Source organism: Micromesistius poutassou, assembly GCF_964030765.1.
Source record: "Micromesistius poutassou genome assembly, chromosome: 22".
Classification (NCBI taxonomy): Eukaryota; Metazoa; Chordata; class Actinopteri; order Gadiformes; family Gadidae; genus Micromesistius; species Micromesistius poutassou.
In genome coordinates this window covers 11,214,878-11,240,057 of record NC_140292.1, presented here as the reverse complement: position 1 = coordinate 11,240,057, position 25,180 = coordinate 11,214,878, and the positions used below count along the sequence as shown (strand labels likewise).

Here is a 25,180-nt window from a genome sequence, read left to right as displayed (position 1 = left end):
CAGCAGCAGCAAGAGCGGGATATTAAAAACAACATGCAAAAGTGTAATGATTGTCATTTGAACCGACTTTTCGTAGTGTCTGCGGGTGCAGGTCGCGGCGCTGGTACTTCGGGGGTTGCCACCCAGCGTGTTGTAGACCTGTTTCCACAGCTGGTGGGTGGTGACCTGGACCAGGGGGAGCACAACATCATTAACTGAACTGAAAAAAGGTGGATTGAATTATATTATGTTATTATGTTTGGTTTGTCCTGTACATTGGCATGTCGGTGTCTTATTGAGGTTGTGTTTACCTGGTGGTAGCCCCCCAAATCCTTGACTGTCTTGTACATCAGAAACAAATCAACTAACAAGGAAAACAGAGAAAAAAAGAGTTAAGTCATGTTTATACATACACACGACAGGGCCATCGCAGACAATAATGAGTAATGCTCAAAGGACTCTCACACGGGCACCGCTTGTAGTAATGTAACAAAAAGACGCAGGGTGAAAACATAAGCTTAACACAGATGCTGGCTTCTCAATACTTACTTTGTTTGAAGCCCAAGTGTGGGACCCTTTCGATGGGCGTGTCCCTCTTCTTCATGTTCAGATAGAGATCTTTAAGAAAAGCTTCCTCTGACATCTCCTCTGGCTCCTTCTGTGCCTGCACCGCCATCCCCTCCTGGACCTCTCCGTTGGCCATGACGTAGGGCTGGGAACACGGAGCACACAAACAATATGTAATAACAATAAAGTTGTCTGCAAAGAAACGTTTTGACGTTGTTGTTTTTTTTGTCTTGTTTGACTAAAACCACAGACCCACACACATTGAATTAAAATGTTCATGATGCAGTCCAAAACGTAAATGCTGAATGATGAATACAACTTGAACCACACTGATATTAACAGAGTTGGTATGCAATTTTATTATATCTGTCAATGTTGCACATTTCAAGTTAGTTTTGATTTATTTGCATTATATTTTTACTGCCATTAGAAATGAGTGAGATATTGCATACAAAATATTTAAAAAACGTAATTGCATAAATGTGAATGTGAATTCAATATAGTCCATTAAAAGGTCAACAAAAACTAAATGAATGTCACCATGAATGTTCTTTGATTAATGGAAGAATCATGTTATTATGTCAACAAAATCCACGGCCAATGAAGTCATGCCCCAATTCTTTCTTTCTGCTCAAATAAACACATGGAAAATAATAGCCTGAGGGTTTCACTAGAGAAAATTAAACTAAACAAACTAGAGATGTATTTATGGATGTATGTGTCTAGGCCCCGGTCTTCCAATTTAACACCAGCTGATTTCTTAATTCCACAAAAAAACACAAACTATCTCCCAAAATGTCTATCTTGACTTAAATATTGATGAATTAATTCTCAATCATCTCCGTCTAAATGTTTCTTACCTGTTTCCACTGATGGTTGCAATTTCATAGACCCTTAGAAATCAGCCAATTCAGGGTAACAATACCAAGACTACTGGTAGCAGTATGTTAGTGTTACCTCCAGTGTTCTGCAAAGAATAAAGTTAGTGAAAACAACAGAGGTGTTTTGAATGACAGAACGGCAACTGCGATGAGGGTGTATACTCCAACCTCTTCCTTAACAATGTTGGACCAGTTAAACCGGTTTGAAAATACCCGCAACGGCATCTTGGCATCACCTTATACTAAATAAAAGACGTAATATTAGGATCCTCATGTACAAAACTCTATTCATTGTTTGGAATAATAATATTAAATGAATAAAACATAAACATGGGGGTTATTTTATATTATCTGACGCATGTAGTGTGTTTTGTATTTTGAATCAATACCAATTAAAAAAAATTCAGTACTATATTAATAATATTGCTAATTATTGGTTGTAAGCTGTGACACATTGTCTCTGTCATGAGCTATGAATACGAGGGGGATGATAAATGTAATAACAATGGCCCTAATTTAGCAGGGAGGTGCTGTGGAATTTAGAATGCTTCAATTATAGCTTTTAGATAAGAACCTGTGTGCAGGTGGTTCACTTTTTCGTGAGAGACTAAGGACACACTGACGGCATGAATATAGATTTAATTGAGGGACTGCCTCGACTTGTTGCGTGTGTGACATATAGACCTACAATTATTCCATTGCCAGGTGGTTATTAGGATTATTGTGTTATGATTTTGATGGTGAACATTTACTCAGGTCGTGCGTAAAATGGCGAATAAGTGAAAATAAATAACCATCAACACTGATAACAAATCGGTCTGTTCGTCTTTTAACATTTCATTGTGCGGCTCTATGCATGACTTCTTAAACAATGTGTCTTGTTTTTATTGGACCATGATGATTGATGGCTTTATAGAAAAAGCCACCACATTATCACAAGAGATCAACAGTGAGATTGCAGCTGTCTGGAGCTGGCAGTGTAATTCGTAAAACAATGTCAGTAAACTGAAAAGTTTAAAATGTCATCTATTAAATGACGGTCTGTGTATATATTTCCTTCTCTGTAACATAATATTTTAGCCAGTTTCTATATGATTTCATCACCTTTACTTAACCAGGAAGGCACATGGAGATAGAGAGATTACATTTTTTTTAAGAACACTGTGGCAAAGATAACAGCACACGGTTTGCAAAAATAGTGCACATCTTATCACGGAGTTGATTCCAGAGTGACATCTTTGTGTTTTGTGAAGCGTAAGGAGGAATGCTGTGCTGACAGAAGTTGTGCTCCATTGCTAAAACACACAGGCCAAAGGTACACCTCTCCAGTCCAGCCCAATCTGATGCTCACAACCTTTAGAAGGAATTCCGGGTTGATATCAGGGCAATTTTAAACCTTTTGAGTGTCTAATCTCAGCCCCCATGACAATTTCCAGTAATTGTTTTGTCCAACAGGGGGTGAACCACTTAATTGGTTCACCCCCTGTTGAACCAATTATTTTTTTAATATCAAACACATCTCTTAGCAACCAGAATAGCAGTAATTTGACCAGTGTGAGGGGCAGTGTGAGGGGCATGATTCAGTTTAAATGTTGTGTTCAAATTGATGTGGCATGGGGAAATGTAACTGGCACCTCTGGTCGCAAAAACAATGGCCCTTTGTTTGAATCGCGGAATACATAGCTATTTCTGTAAGAGGAATTACTGGTTGCCACAAACAGGAAAGATTTGTTGAGGATAAGATTTAAGAACATGTTAAATAGTGTAATAGTTATTCAAATATTGACACAATGTATGGGGCCTTAGCTGCAATGCATCAAGACCAGACTGAGACAGGTCCATGGGTACCTAGCCTGCTCCTGCACTACTTCTCTTTCAGTTTTTTACGAGGAACAAATCCCACTATTTGTCTCACAGGGGTGTTTTTATAAGCGTGTCAAGCACGCTGACAGAGAGCCTGAATGTTAAACATGGAATGTTACTCTGTGGCCGAGAGATTTCTGTATAAATGTTTGTTGCAATCCGTCAGAGTCCCTTTGTGTCGTTTGCAACCTCATAGTGTTGACACTTTGAGGAAACGTCCTCGAAGGACAGAAAAAAGTCTTTGTCTATTGTTTGCAGTGCAAGATGACCAAGAAGCACAGCGTTTAACGAAATGTTCCACTACAGCTTTGCTGTTGACAACCTGACAAGCGTGCTCCCTTAGTGATAAGGAAGTTACACCTAGTTTACAGTTAATAGTTATGAGGCCTCTTATTTCCTCTTAACAAATCCAATCCTAACCTTTCATGGAACATGCATCTGAGAATAGTATAGTTCATATATTTATATACAGTATATATTGATATTAATATCGATTTTAGCCATTGTATTTTAGAGATTTATGGGCTTGTTCATCGTAATGTCTCATTGTTAAGCAAATACAGCAACAGCTCTGACTGTGCGTTCACACCAAATGCGACGGGGTGACACGTTTTCATACAAAGTCAACGTAGAGACGCAAATTGGTCAATTTGTCACTAGAAAAACCTGCAACAAGATTTGATTGACGGTGCAACATTTTGCCCTGTCATGGGCGAGTGCGTTCATGAGGATTTGCAGCGCGCCAATTTCTACTAATACTAATCTACTAATATTACTACTGGAGTTGAAATATTTGAACTTTGCCGCGACATTCGCGTGATGACAGCCAATCAGCGTTCACTCCCTGGGTGACGTAACATAACAGCCAATCAGCGTTCAACCGGCCGGGCCAACTGTTCCCTGCACTCCGCATTGAACCGCAGCTTGGAGGAGAAAGTGCTTGTTGCCGTTTGCGACTCCCGGAGCTCTATATATAATATTATATGATATTATATACTATAATATATAAATATCTATATAATATAATATATAATATCACAGCACAAAGCTGTGTGCGCCTCCGGATGATATTATGAACCCATAAATGACGGGCATTCCGACGTCTCTCCCTCTTCCACAACAGGTAAAGACATGCAATGGTGGTTATCTCAGCCATGGTTGATGAGAATGAATTGGCATGAGGCACCGTTGGTGGGCAAAAGATGTTGCATGACAAAATTTGCTGCACGACAAAATTCGCCTGACATAACTGCACAGCGACAGATTATGATTTGTCATGCGACAAAACTTCGGCGACAGCGAGACCAGGCGAAAAATGTGTCTTTTGGTGTGAACACACAGTAAGATGGTAAAGTTAAAACCCCCTTGCGTTGCGTGAACGTGGGACCATAATCAGCCCTTTATGGCGCATTTCCACCGCAGGGTGCGGGTCGGTTCAGTCTGCAAAGGTGCGGCATGGGTCGCGTTTCCACCGCCAAAAGTGTCCGTGACCCGGACTGAGCAGTATTGAGCCGTTCTCGTTCTCGTCTCACAGTACTACTCCGTTGGGGTACTGAGTGCCTGAAAGGGTCCCGGCAAGTTTGAGCTACACACGCTGTCCGTTGATTGGTCGACAGAATCGTCCCTTCCGTGTGACAGGGGGATAATAACAAACAAACACAGTACCTGCAAGGTATTTCTGGACAACGGCGAAAGCTTCGTTTATGGAAGAAAATGTTGTGCAAAAGTTTGCCGTCCTTCTTGGACGTCCTACATTGTTGCTCTTTGTTCATTGTATGCGTTCTTCTTTTCCTTGGATTTATTAGCGGGCTACACTGTGTCGGGCTGCTATGAGATCCCGATGCTTACGTCGCTGCCGTGGCTATCCCCGTCCGGCTTAAACCCCGCCCTACCATAAGGGTACTTAAGGGTGGCGGTGGAAACGCAAGCCGTAACCGAGCTGGGCTATACCGCACCCTCACTACTGAGCTGAGGCGTGCTGGGTCCGTTACATTGTGACATTAGTGACACACAATGACTCTGGGAGGAGGAGCTGGGAGGAGGGGACACTACAAGTGACTGTGCCCTGCATCTTAAAGTGTGTATGAGATAAAAGAGGAGGATGAGGATGTTAGTGTTGTGTTCCTGAGCAGCATCACAGCCAGCAGTGAATCACAGACGAGTGCCTTTTAAAATCGACACAGGTGCTGATGATTCCGTTTAACCACACACAATGTTTAAAGATCGCCCCCCCCCCCCCCCCCGTCAACATTTACACCTGCAGACCCTGCTATAAGGTATGCATTACAAGATTATACAGAATCTCACGCAGGCCAAAACCCAAAAGTTGGCAGCCCTGGCATCAGCATGGAGACTCTGAGAACAAGCGACCCGAAGCTGTGCAGCGGCCTCGGAGAGATGCTTCAGCCATATGCCATTTGCCTCAGACCAGGTGCTGACCCGTTCTCCTTGAAGGCCTCCAGACGGATTCCACTGAACTTAATGGACAAAGTGGTGCAAGAACTGTCACTCATGGAAGGCCTCGGGGTGATAAGCAGAGTGGAGCAACGGACAGGCTGGTGCGCCGGCATCCTGGTGGTGCCGAAGAAGACTGGGGCAGTGGGAATATGTGTCAATCTCACAAAGCTCAACGGATCTGTATGCAGGGAAGAGTGTTATGCTGCCATCGGTCGATGAAACAAAGGGAATGCCGGCACATACAGAATTTTTCAGTAGGGGTTTCTGGCAAATACCCCTGACTGAAAATTGAATAAAATACACAAAGTTCATCCCGCCCTACGAGCATTTCCACAGGCTTCCTTTAAACATGGCCTCTGCACCGGAACAGTTACAAAGAGAATGGTGACAGGTCAAAGATGGCTTCCAGGGGTTTGTCTGCCATACGGATGATGTGCTGGTGTGGGGTCAGTCGCAGGAGGAGCATGACACCCCAAGGCCCTCAGGGCGTGGTGAAGCGGGGAGCGTGCCCGACCGTCAGTGTGGTGGCAGGGCCTGAGCCAGGCACTGAATGAACTGGTCTTCCAGTGTCGACCATGCTGCAAAGAGAGGCAAGACACCAAGGAGCCGCTGAAGCCCTCAAACTACCCCCACAGACTGTGGCAGAAGTTGGGAGCAAGACTTACTGCTGGTGGTGGATTATGCATCCAGGTACCTGGAGATACAGTAGCTCAGCTCACTCCCTCCAGGATGACTGATGTCATTGTCCACCTGAGATTCATCTTTGCACGAAACACTGATGACTGACAATGGGCCACAGTCCTCCATCCCGGAGGACTGTGGATACTTAAACACTCAAAAGAGAGACAGGAACGAAAAAAAGGCGATGGAATGGTGAATGGAAAGAAAGAATGTCAATGAATGTTGTACTTGAATTCAATGTGTTGAAAATGGAATCTGAAAATTTAAAATGTATCATGTAGGGTTACATGAGATGTTTAGTTTTGAATAAGTGTTTCCAGAATCTAGAAAGGGGAGATGTGGCATAATGTTACGATAAGGTTACACTAAAGGTGACACTTTAGGGCACGGTATGATGACATCATCAGTTAGGGTCTGTCTCAGGCGCGTGCCGTCCATATGAGCAGGTGGGGCAGTCAACTACTTGCAAAAGCAACTAAAGAAATAGTTCCTCAGTAAATCATTGCTCCAAGTCTATTTTTAATAATGTTATTGTCACGTTAACTATCTATAGTTTCTGTAGGCTTTCCGACTATTTTTGGTCTGTTGACATAAAATTTTAGATGATGGTGGCGATTCTAGTTGAGTTTAACGTGTCATGCCAGTTGGGGCAGGGCAGCTCAGCTCCCGCGTTCCTCCGTATGTTTATCACATAACCCTGCAGGCTGCAATAAGAATTGCAATCCGCTCTAAAAGACGCCTATATGGTCGTAAAGTAGTCTGTCCCATGGTCATATTCTAGAACTGTTAGGATAGGGGGAAAACTTACAACATGACTTTCTCCCGAGCATGGTATGAAAAGAAAAAATGGCTATGTGGTTACTCAAAGAGAAACACAATGTTTTGTTTCCCACGTCTACTTTTTTCCCATCACTCACGGGTGTGAGTGATGTGAAGCATATATAAATATAATAATATATAATACAATATTATATATGTATATAATATATACATAACATACATAACAACATAAATTGTGGATGTGGTCATACGCCAGTAGTTTCTGCCCGACTGAAATTTAGGGTCACCGCACGCTACTGGTCAGTCTAGAGTTGACGTGATGCTTGTAGTCATGAGTACAGTTGGACTCACTAGTATTAATTATATAACACGACAGTTCCTTGATAGACATATTCATTGTTTCAAGTTATTTAGTCTGTAGTCTGTATCGTTCATAGCTGTTGGAGTGTGTGTGGATGATGGCTGGTTGAAGCACCGAGTCCTTTGTCTGGAGGAGCCCAGAAGAAGCAACCTAGGTGGCGTGTAGCTTGGACATTTGCTACACTAGGGGGGGCCTTTCCAGACTCCTGGGGACCCAGAAGGGCTGTCCACGGACTCACTGGCCAACAGCAGCAGCAGCAGCGATGGGACAGCCCCCACCCAGCACCAGCCCTCTCCCCAACAACGTGGTGGAGCCCCAGGGGGGACTGGGGGGGCAGCCCGGCGACCACCACAGGCAACCGTCTGCAGCTGGCCGACCCTGCACTCATCCCGCAGCAGCCCAGGCCCAGCCACCCCTCGGCAAGCCACCACAGGAGCAAAAGGCTCCCATGCACCACGAGGGGGATGGTGAAGGCCCTGTCGCCCTGGGAGAGGGTGGCCCTACCATGGCCCGTTTATGGCCCTCCGAGGAGCTACCACCGCAGCCCAGCTGAAACTGAACCTAACCAGCCCCGTCCAGACAGCCCTGGCACCGCCACGTCCGTTGACACCTCACCCAGGCAAGGCAGCATCTCAGCGTCTCCAGGGTGGAGGTGGAGGGTGGGTTGGTGTGTAACCCTGGGGGGTGTGGAGACAATTGGATTTGGGGGTTGTTTTATTTATTTTAGGTATGAGGTGAGAGGGTGGGAAAGAGGCTTCAGCTTGGGATTCTCCACAGCGTCAATTTGGTGTTGGGGGAGTGTGTGTGTGGATGGAGGCTGGTTGAAGCAGCTTCACCTGGCCGACTCTGCTTGGACTCTGGGGCTGGGTTAGGCTGCACACCTGTTGCACATTGATCAATGTGCACAGGTTAGACCAGCCATCACCACACACACTCAGGAGATGGATCTTTTTTTACATTTCCATTCTACACTCTACCTAGGTGCCTTCTTTTGGGCTCCTCCAGACAAAGCATGGTAAAAATCTGGTTTATTGCAGAGGTTGGATATGATATGACGTCTGCCATTTGACGGTGGTGCGCCACTTCCGTCGAGGAGATCTCCTGATTGTGTGTGGAGACGGCTGGTCTAACCTGTGCACACTGATCAATGTGCAGCCTCACCCAGCCCCGGAGTCCAATCAGACTCAGCCACGTGAGGCTGCTTCAACCGGCCTTCATCCGCACACACTCTCCCACAATAGGTACATGTAAGAATAGAAAGTTAAAATCCTGTCCTCCTGACAGCTGTTTGTCCGTTCTGGGCTACTGTAGAAACATGGCTGTGCAACATGGTTGGCTCTGTGGGAGAGGACCCTATGATTATTATTCTAATTTGTATTAAACACTAATTAAAACATGCTTATGAATATTATATTCCATTTCTCCCAAGTCTGTTCTGCTATAGGCTACCAACCCTACACATTTTACCTTTCAATAAAGAAAGGTCCTCACTAGGTGAGGATAAACTTTTTGTAAGGTTCAACCTTGAGTTAAGGACAAAAGAAAGCCATATCAGACGCTGTCAACTGGCAAGGAAGCAAATGAGACATTCCGCATACCTTCTATCAGAGGTGAATCTCCAGGGTGTGGGACTGTAATTAATGCACAACTGGGGAGATATGCATTGTGTGCCTACTCTCACTTGTCACTGTTTCCTGAGCATGTGGGTGTGGTGGAGAACGAGTGAGATTAAATGACAAAGAAAAGAAACAATTTAGTTGCTTACAAAACAATTTTGCATCTGGAACGAAATGTTTTATTTTTTACTTTTATCTTTTTTATATTAGGTCTATTGTTTATATTTAAATGCCGGCTTGATATGTAATGTTATAGCCTTGTTCCTGCAAAGGACAATTTGTATTTGTGTTAAATGAATGACACAGGGTCGTCCAGCCTCATGGTAGAGCAAGCGGTTGCATTTATCTTATTAGGTATAGGCCTACTCTAACGGCAGTAGATGGGCTTGACCACTAGATTACCCTAAATTGATCGTATAATATAGTTGTTTAGGGCGTACAAAACCCAAATAAATGATTTCATTTAAAAAAATAACAATAGTCCTAGAAACGCTTAACCACTACAAATGTCTAAATGTTTATTTGCTCACTCAGCCTGTTCTCGTTTCACTACGGAACGCCTGGAACGAGATTCTTCAAATCTGTGTTACTGGCGGGAGAGAGGGGGGAACTTCCGATAGAGGGATATACGATTCCGTTTAATGTTTCGTGTACTGCTTCGTCGAATTATTGGTTTAAAAAACCTCCCTAACGTTATTTTTAGTCATGTTCTTCTCGCTTCGGAGACTGTTTAATGTCAACTGGCGTATAAAGCTCATGGGAAGTAAGAGACCGGAAATTACGTTGCGGTAAACCGGGATAACGCTACAATCCATGAGCCTTTCTCAGCCCAAGCAGACTCGAGGGTGGATAGCCTTCTTCCGTAAACCTCATCACACCTTTGGGGTCTTCAATTAATGTAACATGCGGAGAATGGGCAGGTAATTAATCAGTAGCCTACACGACACCGCAGGTACAAATTAGAGTCGCTTCATCACACAGACGAGTTGTAGATTTTTTTTTCTCTTAATGCATTGAAGACTGATAGTTATATAAGGTAAATATGCTTTGCATATTATTTCATATTATTTCGAAAAACGTGTCAGATTATAAGAATTGTTGTTTTTGGCCTGATTCCTTGTCGGTTTCAATCTGACAAGTCGGAGATGTTTCCACTGCGTTTTTAATCGAAAGGATTTCAAATATGTGTATTGCCTCCTATATGTTGTCTCTGGGTGCACTTTACTCACGCTGAGCATAATTCCGAGCAGCTGTTCACGGGGACCGTTCAAGCTTGGCCTAGGATGTAATATATTAGTTGACCACACGGTGGCGGTACACCACTGTCAATAAGCAGTTACTGTTCGTCTGTTCTATTTGGACTAGAATAGTGGACTAGTGTTTGTTATTCTTTTGAAATGCATTTATAGCAGTAATGGAAAACAAAGTGTAGAAAATGAAGATGCTTTTGCACTATAGATTAAAGTATTATATATGGAAATAATTTATTTATGAATCTTTTTAAATTTTTTAATACAATTTTATTTTGATTACAGAATAATTGATTTACATTCTTGATTATATACTTACTTACATACATGATGATTGAACCCAATCTGAATCAGATACTGTTTAACCAATACATTCATACAGCCTTGATAAACCATAAATATCTTAATGAATGACAAATTGTTGTATAATAAGTGTTCAATCTATCATCCACTAATAATTGATGACGATCTATAGAGGATACTTATTGCAACTGTATATCTAAAGCTCTCATTTGGGGTGTGTGTGTGTGTGTGTGTGTGTGTGTGTGTGTGTGTGTGTGTGTGTGTGTGTGTGTGTGTGTGTGTGTGTGTGTGGTCTTACTTTGTGTACTTGTAAATTGCAAGGTGGTTGGGTAACACGGTTTCCATGAGTAACACACTGAAGTAAGTCACTAGCCCCTAGCTCCACTCGTAGGTAACAGATGTGGGTTCCTGATGGTGACATTTGGTACGGCCCCTCCCATGTGTAGATCAGAGGACGGGATGTCCCCAAGGAGGAAGAAGGATTGGCGTGTCTGAGTAAATAAAATCCAAACTATTCACAGACATAAATGCTTCACTTTGGGGCCTGTTTGGTAATGCTATACAGCAAAGGTCACGCCAACAAGGACTTGTTCAAATGTCAAATGTCAAAATGGTTTGTGCAGAATGTCACATCGACCTGCCTGATGGATATATATTAGGGCTGGGCAACGATTAAAAGTTTTAATCGCGTTAATCGCATAGTATTGGTGAGTTAACTCGTGATTAATTACACTTTTAAAATTCTATTTTGAATCCACTCCAATTGAAGTTAAATGAGATTATCAAATGGAATGACACATTATTATTCATACCAAATGTACTTAATAAGCAAAAACTAGACCAAGTTGAGGGAGTTGCATATTCAACCCAGTGTGGGTTGATTATGAAACTTATGGAACACTACAGATTTGGGAATTGTAAAAGGGCAGTTAATTAGTACAATTGTAAACCAACAGTTACTACAAGTGTAGTTAAATTCAAATAAGTAGCACCACAGATTTAGGAATTGTAAACAGTTGTAAACAATTATTAATCGTGTTCAAATAAGATTGCATTAACGCGTAATTAACACGTTGACTTGCCCAGCCCTAATATATATATTTTTTCCATTGGGAATTGCATTGATTTTATCTATGCAGAGATTCATTTGATGGTTTCTAAAAGATCCCCAATTCTAAATTTGAAGAACCGTCAACTGTTTTCGAAAAGGAATCCTTTCTATCTATTCAATAATGTGGGCGTGGCCAGCTGCTCGAATGAGTGGATTGGTCGACTGCATCAACTGGTTGGCTAGGATTGAGACCTCCCATCATATGTCTGCCTGGACACTCCCACTTGTGATGTCACAAAGCGATACATTTTGACATTCCTCCAGTATCAATAAAACCAGGAGTATAAAACCCATCTGTCAGCACCTCAATACACTCCACCACTAGGAGTTCATCTGGACTAGTGATGGGAAATCTTTAGTGTCAACCCAGTAATAAGCACATCTTGAAATGAAGCCCCTTCCTACAATGTGAACCATAATGGACTGCAGTGACCCCTGGTCCCAGGACTCTCGTCATGCATTATATATTTTCCCGTTCCCCAGGTACTCTTCAGTTTCACTTTCACTTCTCCTGACCTCGCACCGTTTGAAAGCACAGGAGAACTATTAACTCAATTAGCATACTGTTCACACCAAAAGGACATATTGCTGGTTAAGTGGTGCAGTAAGCAACGCTGAAATGTTCTTCTCTGACCCTCCCTAGAGACACATACCGCCGACTTGAACTTTCCCCTTGACTGCTCTGCGCTCAAGGTGAGGGCGTGCTCTGTTAAAAAGAACCGACTGCTTCTCTTTCCTATATGGAAATCATACTCTTTACTGGATAAATATAAATTAAATGAGCTTTTTGACTATAGGTGTCTTTGTCAGACATGATTATTTTGGAAACATGAGTAAGTGTAGCTTTCATTTGATTATCGTTCAGATTATCCTGGAATCATCATTGTTTGCATTTGTTACTCCTATTGGACTCGTACAACAGGACAAAACATTGCAATGACTACCTCCGTTTGGGAAGCAAAAGTAATCAGGGTAATAGCAATTTTTTATAATGGTTTTGTAATTTTTTATGAAATAAATTGCCATTATAAAGAGACATGTCAAACTTGCCATTACCCTAGGTTACTGCATATCTCCGTCGATTTAGGATTTTGCAGTACTACAACTCCCTTGAATCGTCTCAATATGGTGCAGTATTGCCAACAAAAAATCCCATGATGCATTCTGATTTATAAGCCCTATAAGATGGGCATTGCGTTTGGGTTCCTCACAAGCTGTTTCACTTACATGTTGTTAGTGGATGTCCATTCCATCCTAATGTGTGCGTAAAACCCTCAGCCTGCACTGAGTCTTACTTACGAGTTATTTCTCCAGTGAAGTAAGGATATTGATTTTGTTTTCCAGTTGCAAACTTTCAGGGCCTTCAGGGTATTCAGAAATCACTGGCATATCCAAATGAAAAATACACTTTATGATTAAGAAAAACGTAGTAGTTTTAAAAAGGGGATTTGGTTTAGGGAAATGTACAGGGAAAAGCATGCATGTGTTTTTCATCTTTACATTTAAATTTAAATTTTAAGTTTTATATAGTTCTACCTGCTGTATGTCACTTGAATCTGCAGTTAATAGCAAGAGCTAGGACTTGGCAATAATTTAGATGAAGCACGTCGATTTACATTCCAGCAGATGGAAATATTAGAATCATATAAATATTTCAGCATGCTTCTGGGGTTTTCTAGCCGACCGTGCAAATGTGGTCAGCCGCTGTAGGAAGACGAAGACGGGAGGGAGACGAAGACGGGAGGGAGACGAGTTTGACATCTGATCTGGGACCACATGACATCTTGACATGAGCGCCGGCCCCGGGGAGTTCAACCCCGCGGTGGGCTTCTGACCGGCTTACTTAGGCTCTCGTCGGCACTCTGCACGCATTCTCAAAGTACAGTCAATTATTTATCTGTCCATCGATTAGATGAATGAACTAATAGAAGAGCCCTGAATGTAGAGCCACAGCGTCTGAATATGGACTGACCTCAGTACAGACTGACCTCAGCACAGCCAGTCCTCCTGGGTAAAGCCAGCGCTAGTCGGTACGGAGCATGTCCACACCCCCATCTCAATGATGCTTTTAGCAAACTCGATGTGTATGCAGAAACCTAACTTAAGTACCTCCCTTGTGTAGGTTTCAGTAGAGCTGTCAAAGGGGTAGCTTTGAGGTGAGCTTCTCCGATATTTTCTTAGATTTATTATTATCCGTTCCTCTCAGGAGGCCAACGTGTCAGGGAGATGTCGACATAAAGGAAACCCAAAGCAAATTACACTTGAAAGTTTCGACATTTCTGCATCGACCACCATTACCGCGTTAGAGCGAAGGGTCAGAGGCAAGGTGCCGGCTCCCGCCTGGCCCCGTTAAAAAGGATCCGGCTAGCGGCCAAAGCCAAACAAATGAGGTTGGAAAATGTTAAGGTTGGGTTCAGCGGTCGGGGTTAAGTTTGGCGGCGGCTGCAGGATAACATGGTGGTGGGTGTTGTGGTTGAATAGAACAGGAAGGAAAGAGGAGGATTGTAAAGACGGCTTATTGATATATGCTGCGTTCATACGCTGACCTATGCACAGAGAAAAGGTAAAGGGCTGTGACCTCAAAACGACTCAACACTCCTCCACGTCTTCTCTTCATTTCTTTATTTGCTTCCAGTGTGTGGTTGCCTCGAGTGGGCGTGCCTTGCTACATCTTATTAATCACATCAATCATACTGTCGGCGTCTACACGTTGTGTAGGATTAAGGCTCCTGGCCACTGAGGTGCACACTATAGCGCGTAGATCCCGGTGTAAAACACGGGGGCTACGGCCGCGGCCCCACAAATCACCGCTGTCCGAGATAAGGTCAGAGATTAAGAGTACAACATCCCACAGCCCAACGGACGTTTTTATGCACATGCCCTTTATCTGGTTTTATCTCTGCAGAGGGGAAAGAGAGACGGTGAATTCTTCAGTCTACTTCTTCTTCAAAACCTCTCTGATGTGGAAGGTTCCACAAGCCGCTAATAAGGAGTCCCAACAATATATATTATTTTGAATTCGGTAAGTTCTCAGCAAGTTCCTCACATACAAATATTAGATAAGTCCTATAAAAACAAGTTGCTGTGTTAATAATATACAATAATCAAAATAAGAAGATGGTGTGAGTTAAAGAATTAATCACACAATTTACAAAGGGATTTTAGTTTCAATCAATAAATCAAACATACTTCAAGACAAACTGCTGAATAATACATAGTCGTCCATTTGAGTCTTTCCTCTTCCTCTCGTCTTCTCTGGATGCGTGCCTCTCCTTCCACGTTGTAGCCCACCATCGGCCCCCAGGAACGGGGCCAACAAGGGCACCAAGAACCAGTAGCCTTTCACTCTGTGGAGGCAAATGGCCGCAGTGTTTAGAGGAGACCAGTTTCTTTAGGATTCATTCTACCAGACAGACAATTCTATCAAAATAACTTTCACTTATTATAAACCCACAATATGCATGTTTTATAGTGGCACCCTCTAGTGGTTTGGGTTGTAGCTGAAGGTATAGCTATACTGTATATTTTCATGCGACAGGTCTTCTGAGATTCTCCCAGTTTCTTGAGTAGAAAGTTTCTCGAAATGTAAAAAGCTGCAGTACAAAAGTGACAGGGCAGGTTTGCGTGATATTGAACTGCAAAAAAATTGCAAAAGGAAATGAAGCCAATGCTAAACAAAACTACATGACATGGACTTCTATCCTTCTCTCTGGTTCTTTTTAAGGCAATATGTATATATATCTGAGGCAATCGGTGAGGTGTCCAGACGTACTGTTTCATTAGGGATGGTATCGGGTCCCTTCCATGGGTTAACTGAACTGTTCCTTGACATTTTGACTGGTCATACAATGGAGGTGGAATAACAGTACATCGTTTCTACGTTTGGAAATAGTCTATAAACTATAAACTTAAATAAAACCAGGCAAAAAATATGTATTTATTGATTTGTGGAAATTGTGAATCGATTCAGAATCATAGAAGATAATAGACTTTGTTGCAGTGCAGTCCTTCATTGTTTCCATCATGCGCTCTACTCGGTTACAACCCCAAAAGCATTCACAGCCAAACCCCTCCCTCTGGATACAGGTGATACATTCTCCCTACTGTATCTAAAAGGTGGGGGCTACTCACGTGAACACGCCGCCGCCCCAGCCCGCCAGCGCGGTGAAGAGGCGCGGCCCCAGGTCCCGGGCGGGGTTCACGGCGTAGCCCGAGTTGAAGCCCATGGAGAGGCCGACCACCAGCACCACCAGGCCCACCGTGAAGGCCTCCAGGCCCGCCGGGACCGCGCTGGTGTGGGGGTCCACGATGGCCAGGATACACACCATTAGTGCGGCCGTTCCGATCACCTGACACACAGCGGACACAGAGTGCATTGTGGGGTTTTGATGTCAGTTGATGATTTGTTTGATTTTAAAAGCGCTTTTCGTTTAAGAAATCTCAAAGTGTTCTGTACAGGGCTGAAACCGAACAACATTCTCCAAAATTGACTATTTCTTTAGAAGATAAAGGTTGGTCAATTTATTTAGTGAAAAACACAGCAGATATTCTTCCTGAACAAAAGGTATAACCTTGTATAAAAAGAAGAAAACCTCTTTCCCTTCTAAAAGCACAGGGCTTCAGAAGAGGCCAGCGGTGCTTAAGACATCACACGGTCACTGCAGTGAGCTTGTGTTTACCTCCTGATACCTGAACGCTGCAGACTGACAATCCCTGATTCACAGATACTTCACCATATTCATTCTATTTCAATATATTTCTGGCATCCCCACCATTTCTGCTCGGCATTAAGGCGGGTAATTATCTCAAAGTTAAAGCCGCATAAATCCATTTCCAAGCGCCACAGGGCAAAGGGAGTACATTCTCCAAATCTTGTGAAGCAACTTGACAGCTAAACCACCCCTCAGTGCCGCCCCCTATCTATATTTCCCAAAACACAAATAGCATCCGCCGCACTTCAGAGGACTAACTCAATAAAAAGCAGATTGGATGAAGACAGCGCTTATTCTGTCTGTATTCTTAGTCTGTCAGCGTGCGTGAGCTGTTCCATATCACATGCTCTCCATTAAATATCAGTTTCACCCAAAGTGTTGACTTTAGGGGCCCTTTAATAGCAATTCCACTGGGAGGATTCACAAAACAATGATAATTTAAAAGGGACTGGAGTGGGGGAGAGGGCCTGGGGACTGAGTTGTTTAGAGCTCCATCTGTGCCCTGTAGCTATCGAGCACCAGGGTCCCAGTGTTGTTCCATATCACATGCTCTCCATTAAATATTATTTCACCCAAAGTGTTGACTTTAGGGGCCCTTTAATAGCCGGGTAGCGATACCACTGGGAGGATTCAAAACAATGATAATTTAAATGGGGCTGGAGTCTGTGCCTGCCCTGTAGCTATTGAGCACCGGGGTCACAGTGTGCCATTCTTAAACGTGTATGTTGTTCTTGAGATGTGATCCAGAGCAATCGGTGTGACACTGATTTAATCGTACCCTTGTTGTGCACTAAGGGATGTGACGAAACGATGTCTGACACTTTTGTTACCTGGTCGAAGAATCCGTTGAGCAGGCTGAGATGTGGGGAGGGATACGTAGCGAAGATCCCCGCCGTGGGGCTCTGAGACCACCGTCCCTGCCTGACAGCAGGCCCGTGTGTAAACATGGAGTAAGCATTGATCTTGTGTGTTGGTGCCGCGGCGGTGCTGGTATTATCAGATTACATTAAGAGGAACAGATGGGTTTGATATGGAGGTGATGACACAGAGCAGCATTAGGCACCGGCCACCCCGTTGTGTCTGTGGTACAAAGCGCCAGGCTGAGCTGCCCTTCTTTGGATGAACCTTAAAGTTGAGGTGTTCACGCTTAACGCTTAACAGTAAAAATATGTTCAACTTTGAGTGCCGGGCGCAGAACAGTGCAGCTTCACAATGAATTGTAGAAAAGGGCTCAAATTTCACACAATGTTGAGAAGCTGATTCGGGCAGTGTAGGGATAATAATCAAAATCAAATAATACGTAAAGGCGCGGTGTATTGTCAAATCAATTTTCACTGTTGAATAGTTTATAACGGCAGGATTGTTGGAACAAAGCACTTTGTCAAGGCTTTTTTGAATCACCCGCGTCTGTTGCAGCGCATCTGTTGCGGCACACACAGCTTTGATTTTCTCTGCGTCCAGGTAGCAGTCCGACAGGTGAAAAGCAATCAGTTTGTGATTTAGTAACGTTTCTATGTGGAGGAAACCCAAGCCCACTATTCATAGCAGAGCAGGTGTGTTTTTTTTCTCATTCCACAGACTGGGATTGAAGCTTTAGAGTGCCTTGGAAACAAATATATTTGGCCCCTTTTTAACCCTCATGCTTAAACGTCATTGCAGCAGTAGCCAAGAAAATCCTGTATTTTTACAATCCCAAAACTTCCTTTTCCACTTTTAGTAGATCTAGTTTTTAGATAGCTATGGCTAGCTGGGGCCTTTGAAAGTGGAAGAGATCTCCAAAGATTGTCATTTAAAATCAGTTGAGTCACCATCACTGAATCAGGTAACCCAATGCTGATGGAGCCGATGGCCCATGGACAGAGTGGAAAGCCCTTGCATTTGCACTATTGTGATCACAGAGATGGTACGCCTGAGCGACCAAAACAGACTGCCCTTCAACAGAGCGTTGAGAGGCACACTACACAAAAGTCACAAAACCTCCAGGACACTCCTGTGTTCAATGTGTTTGAGAATCACAAAAGATCCTCATGATGTCATGATGTCAGCATGGTTAGGGAAACGTCCATTCAAATTGCCAATCATACTGGAATTATTGAAATATTATATGAGCAATCAGTTTAAAGTTGACTAACAGTAAATGGAGTTCTCATTATGACGTTGTGAGCGTTGGTAGAATAAAGAATCCCTCGCAGGAGAAGATAAACAAGCAGCAGTCTTTGTGCAAGAAGAACAGAAGACGTTTAGAGGCATTTAGGAACCCCTGCTGGTACTATTGCACGACATAACCCCCAGGCAAACACACAGGGTGTCATCCCAGACGCAGATTTAAACTTCATGGCTCTTATTAAAAAGCATTATACCATCTGATATTCCAGAAATAGGGAAACTCCTATGCAGATAGGGATCTGTGAGTTGTGGAATAGATTCATGTTGTTAAGGAGCTACCAAACTCAAAACTCACTTTCAGTTTCACTTTTACTTAGCGATGGTATTCCATCATCATTATGGTACTTTATGTCTGATTTGATGTCTGAACAAAAACATGTTTCCCATGTTTGTACTACTTACAATAAACATCTCAGAATGTTCCAGAAATAAATTAATATGGTTAAACACTCTTTAATATGGATGTCATCATTTTATCGTCCTTCCTCTGATCGCTTCTGACGGATCTGCTCTCCATTGATCAGCTCACCGTATTTATAGAACACAAAACAGGATCCATAGCAGGAGACGTTTTTTAGGAGAAACCTTTTCATTTTTAAACTTGATTTTTATTTAAGATTGCACACGTCAGGAAACCAGAGCAGGGATCCATTACGAGAGTCATGTGAAAATGATGTGTTCACAGATTGTGACACGGGCACAACCATTTTTAGGTGTGTCTGACTAGTTAATGAATGTCACTGTGTCCTCTACCGCCAGCGCCCTATTTCACTTTTTCTAATTAAAAAATAATTGACACAGAAGCTCTTTCTTACAGGAGTGTGTGTGTGCATGTGTGCGTGTGAGTGAGAGAAAGACATATAGATATATAGAGAGAGGGCTCAAATACAGACAGGTTTGGCCATTATAGTTCTTGATTTTTATAACCAGCTCATTTTGCATTTCACTTGTCAGTGACAGATTTGCGTCTCCTGGTTCCGGTACTGAGGGGGAATGTATGGTTTAAAAAGGACATGTTTCAGGGAGACGTGTGGGTGTGTGTGTGTGTGTGTGTGTGTGTGTGAACCCATGATGGCTCAGCAAGAGCCATGTGAACCTCTCCAGGAATATCTGAGATACAGTAGGGGAACACCAGACACGCATCCATACACACACACACACACACACACACACACATACACACCCCCCCCCCCACACACACACACACACACACACACACAGACCACCCAGTCCCCACACACACACACAACCCACTCCACACACACACACACACACACACACACACACACACACACACACACACACACACACACACACACACACACACACACACACACACACACACACACACACACACACACAGCCAAGCTCAGCTCAGCCAAATGGGTTTTTATCAGTGGTTCTGCAGCAGGTTGCCACGCAACTCAGAACCACCTCCATTTTGGCTCTTTCAGCCCTGGCACAGCATTAGCCTATCCGGCGCTCTCCCTTCGCCTTTAATTCAATCTACGGGCCCTAAACCTATCATGAATTTCAAAGTATCAGTATTAGTTTCAGAGTATGGTGTGGGCAGAGGCGGGTTGGGTGGGGGGGCTTCTACCTGCACCAGCTCGGTCTGGAGACGGCCACCCTTCCTGCCAACCCACCGTGCGTTTCATCTCTTTTACAGTTTTTCACAATTGTTTAAACACATTAATTGGAACATCAAACACAATGTGCACAACCTGAAACTCATGTACCAACTGCAAAACCAATTCTGCTGAACTCCAAGCACATTTTCTGCTTTAGACTCAGATTCCCATTCCAAACCACACATTTTTCACAACACTGCAAACAATTCTCTATATCTTGCACACTCTTCCTGAAGGCTGTTGTGCAATTAGCAATCTGCAATTTGCTATAGAAGGATCACAGAAGAAAGACATGACACTAGATACTGTAAGTACAGACATTGAGTAGTATCACTCTATGAGAATGTTGATAATGGTGATGATGATGAACATCGTTATTCTCATTATGGTTATCATCATTATGGTTATCATCATTATTTAGGATATTATCCATCTTATGGTGGAAATGTAATGGATATAAGTTTTGAGCCTTATGGGTATGTATGTATGTATATATGTAGGTAAGTTTATGCATGCAAACACGTATCATGTATGTATGACATTTGTTTGTTACTAAGCTTCTGCCCCTACCCTTTGGTTACGACCCGTTCATTCATTCATTCATTCAGATGTTTTGTTTACAGTATTGCCTATTTCTGTTATCTCCATCATTTCATCCTGTTTTCATCCTGTTTGCTGTGATTCACAGTAGACTGCACATTTTGGATACAAATACAGTATTTGTTGTTACTGTAAAGTATTGTGTGTTGTTTTCTATTTGAGTGTACCTAAAAACATTAGATTGTAATATTTTACACCATGTAACAGGTGACAGTGTAATACTGAACATGCAAAAGCATAATTCTACTGATGAAGCATTCATATAGTATTTCCATTCATACTATAGTGTTTTCCATTATGCACACCAGTGTTCAATGGGTGTTTGGAAATGTCTACTCATATGACGTACTGTATGTGTTTGTCATTTGAAAAGAAAATACCATTTAGTGAAGAGTTAACACTGTTTTGAGGGCAAAGTGTGCTTTTGCAAGAGAAGTGTAGGATTTAGCATTTTGTGTGTGAGTTTTGAGATTTGTGTTTAGGGTTTTGAGAAAGTGAGGTAGTCTATCAGAAAATGTGTTTAAGCAATTGTGAAAAACTGTAGTTGGTATTCATGCAGCAGGTATTCAACAGGCCACTGGCTAAAAGTGGATTCCTCACCCTCTCATTCTGCTGCGTTCACTGGCAGCCACTTTCAAACCGCTGGACCCCATTGGTTCTTATCTTAATCGCCACGCGGCTGGCTGAGAATTAGATACCTTTAATAATGAGACAGTTCATAAGCTCTAAGAGAGCGATAATAAATGACCACGGGGGGATAACTCATTCTTTAAGGCCGCTCTACAAAGCACAGGGGAGGGGGGTATTTATGCACCACTGTAGCCAGAGATCCAGAGATAGGTTAATGCCAGGGAACAGGGAGCCCGTATATTTACCGCTTTAACCTTTGGATTCATATCCCGGATCCGCAGGAAATTACACAGCGCTGTTTTGTTGCGAATACGGAAGGGATTGGGGGAAAGGATGAGAGGAGAGAAAAGGAGTGAATTACCGCTCAGCTTATGCTTAGTGAGGCCAAACACTAATTCCATTAGTGCTGCTGTTTTAATGGAGTTTACACAAGGTCCTGTAGCTACGGAGGGCAGCGAGGTCTGGCTCCTCTTTCCATTAGATCTGAAGGTATCTGATCAAACCAGCTCTGTGTGTTTAAGGAGCACTGTGCTGGGTAGGAAATACAACGCCAATGTGTTTGTTTGTTCCCTGATACAAATTTATTTAAAAGTTTGAAACATAATAATAGAGAAATAGTGAAAGTATGGTGAAATGAAAGTCATAGACACACAAAATTTGGAAAAAAACAAGAAAGAAAGTCAAAAAAACATTTTTTTTTAACAAATACAAAAAGTAGTCCCTCCTGGATGCCTGCAAAGTGCACAGCGGTTGCTATGCAACACACTGTAGTGTCCTTCAGAGAGAAGGCTAGGCTAGCTTGGTTCGCCGGCAATTTAGCCTACTATCGAGCAGTTCACTCACCGTGCCTATTGCTTTTGTTAGTGTCCTGGACCTCTCTCAATCGCCTTGCTCGCTCCTGGAAAAACATTTCCACCCTCTCCACCAATCAACATATTTTATTTTAATTCATTTTTATATACCATTTCTACTTCCAGGCGCGGCGTGATATAGAACTCTGCAAACTGATTGGACGTCATAGCAGTTATGTATACGCCCATTATACAACAGTTGTAGTATACATCTCATCAGTACAACCAATGAGATCGCTTGATTTAAGCCACTTTTTTTGTTTGTAGTGTATTATCACTGTGTGTGTGTTCACTCCCCCAGGAGATGCAGGACACAACATGTGCTCTAATAAAACCACAGCCCTTCTCCCTCACGTCCCATGAGATCTAGATCCAGCCTGGACCGACCCATACTGACTGGTGGGGGGGGGGTCAGGCTACTAAAGCAGAAGTGTTTTTATGGTGTACCTCCGTGTTTAATCAACCTCCAGAACCAACATACAGCTTTCCTTACCTTCCTTTACATGTAGTAGTAAAGTGGTTTTCACATATGGTGGTACTATGGGCTTTTCTGCTTGTCAACGCTGATGATGATGATGATGATGCTGCTACTACTGATTTAATAATATCATCCTCACCATCATCATCATCATCATCATAATGGTCATAATAAATCATTCTGCAGAGGAGCAGCTGAACTGAGAGCAAACATCTCTCTGTTGAGGATGATGATGATGTTGTTTTGTTAATGTTATAGCTATTGACACAGTCTGTGGGAAATGGCCTGTTTTTCTCAGAACCAGATTCAAAGTTTGATCTTGTTTGTACCACAACTAGAATTCCTGAGGATCGCTAGATTCAATAATTTCTCACATTTTCTGCTCCTTGGCATGAAGGTTGAAGCAGGCTCAGAAGAGGGTGGTGGCAGATAGGCTGACAGATTTTTTTGTGTGGGGCGTCCATTTAGCCTTTCAATGAATTGTACATAACAGATGTGTGAGTGATTTCTTGTCTGAAATATGAAGAAGGGAGCAAAGGAATATTGATTTGTTCAAATGTTAACATGGTTACGGTCTCAATAATTAATATAGTGTCTCATCATTTATTAAGAGTGAGAGTTTTGGATTAGAATTGTCAATGAATAGGGAGAAATATAAGAAGGTTTAAATGGAGCAGCCCAACATAACCAAAAAATACATTCAGATTTAACTCAAAATGATGTACACTATGTTTTTTAAACCTTCAATATTTGCCGTGAACGTTGGAAAGAACCCAGAGCATAAGAAACATTGTAGTGGGCATATGGTCCTTAAAACAGAAAACCATCCCTCCAAACACAATGGGCAGATATGAAAGGTGATCACTCATCCTTGTATTCTTTGGGAAACCAGTTGCCATTACAACGTGACCTGTGGTCAGCGGTAATGGTCCAACTGTATTGATTGTAGTGACGAGAGAGCGATACAAAACAGAAAATACAGAGACTGACCTTCGACTAACCCTTCTCCTCCACACTCACTCCTGAGTTCAATTACAGCCCCTAATTACGGCTAAACAGCCCAATGTTACATTGTTGGAGGCATGGTTTAATTTTCCTGGGTCCATGCTGTTATGTTATACAGCCGTCTCAAGCTATAGGCCATTGCCTTGCTTGTCTCTATCCCATGATAAATTATTAACACGGCAAGTTTGGCGTTGTAGAGTTTGTGGTCGGTAGTTGTTCTGGGTTCTAAATTTGGAAAACAAAACAGCCTCACTGAATATGGAAACGAAAACGAAAAGTTTCCAGGTTGTTTTTGTATTTGTTTCCCCCTTTGTTCTCTGCTGTTTGGTAAATGTTAAGTGAGTGCCTGCGGTGTGCTGGGTGATCACACACCCTGTTTACTAATGTTTCCACTCCAAATGCCAATCCAATGAATCACCCGTCCTTGTGGTTAAACAGCATTGATGACTGTGTTCCATCACCACCTGTGAGTGGAAAGCTAAACTCGTTTTTAACAGCAGTGACGAGGTTGTGCCTAAATCTCCCCACTTGTGACATCACAAGTGGGAGAATCCATCCAGACTGTAGTGGTAGTGTGTGTGGAGGCGTTCCCACCAGGATATGATATAGGGATTCTTTAGGTAGAGTGGACACGGAATATCTGGAGGACACGGTTAGACGTCTCACATCAACCCCCCTCCCTCCCTCAGGTTTCTGGCCATAGTGAGGTGGAGGTTAAGGTGGAGGTTAAGGTGGAGGTTGAGGTGGAGGTTGAGGTGGAGGTTAAGGTGGAGGTTGAGGTGGAGGTTGAGGTGGAGGTTGGGTTCAGAGTGGAGGTGGAGGTTGAGGTGGAGGTTAAGGTGGAGGTTAAGGTGGAGGTTAAGGTGGAGGTTGAGGTGGAGGTTAAGGTGGAGGTTAAGGTGGAGGTTGAGGTGGAGGTTAAGGTGGAGGTTGGGTTCAGAGTGGAGGTGAGGTCTGGAGCAGGGAGAAGGGTATGAAGGGGTGTGCAGAGAGGATTCTGCTATAGATAAGGATTAACCTACCTGGGGGGGTCAAGGGAATAGAGAGATAAAGAGAGAAGCAATGATGAAAAAACCGCCACAAGTCTTTTTTTTTTTTTTTACTTGATTCAATGTCACACTTTCCCTCGAAAATTATGACCAACGACGTCCGATACTGAATCATCTTACTACTTGGTTAAACCTTTAATCCATACGAGATAGCGTATAAGACCCAGCATGGCCCTGTACGTTGGACATGTGACCTCACCCCTTCCCTA

General features: G+C 42.9%; 1 protein-coding gene across 1 annotated transcript; it reads right to left on the bottom strand.

The window, feature by feature from the left end:
- Window positions 1–14,597: 14,597 nt before the first annotated feature.
- LOC311367630 (aquaporin-3-like) lies at window positions 14,598–17,508 on the bottom strand (the record flags this gene model as incomplete). Its single annotated transcript, XM_084486441.1, has 4 exons — window positions 14,598–14,659; window positions 15,141–15,196; window positions 15,981–16,198; window positions 17,392–17,508. The coding sequence occupies 4 exons, from the start codon at window positions 17,506–17,508 to the stop codon at window positions 14,598–14,600; spliced, it is 453 nt and encodes a 150-aa protein (XP_084342567.1).
- Between the last annotated feature and the right edge of the window lie 7,672 nt (window positions 17,509–25,180).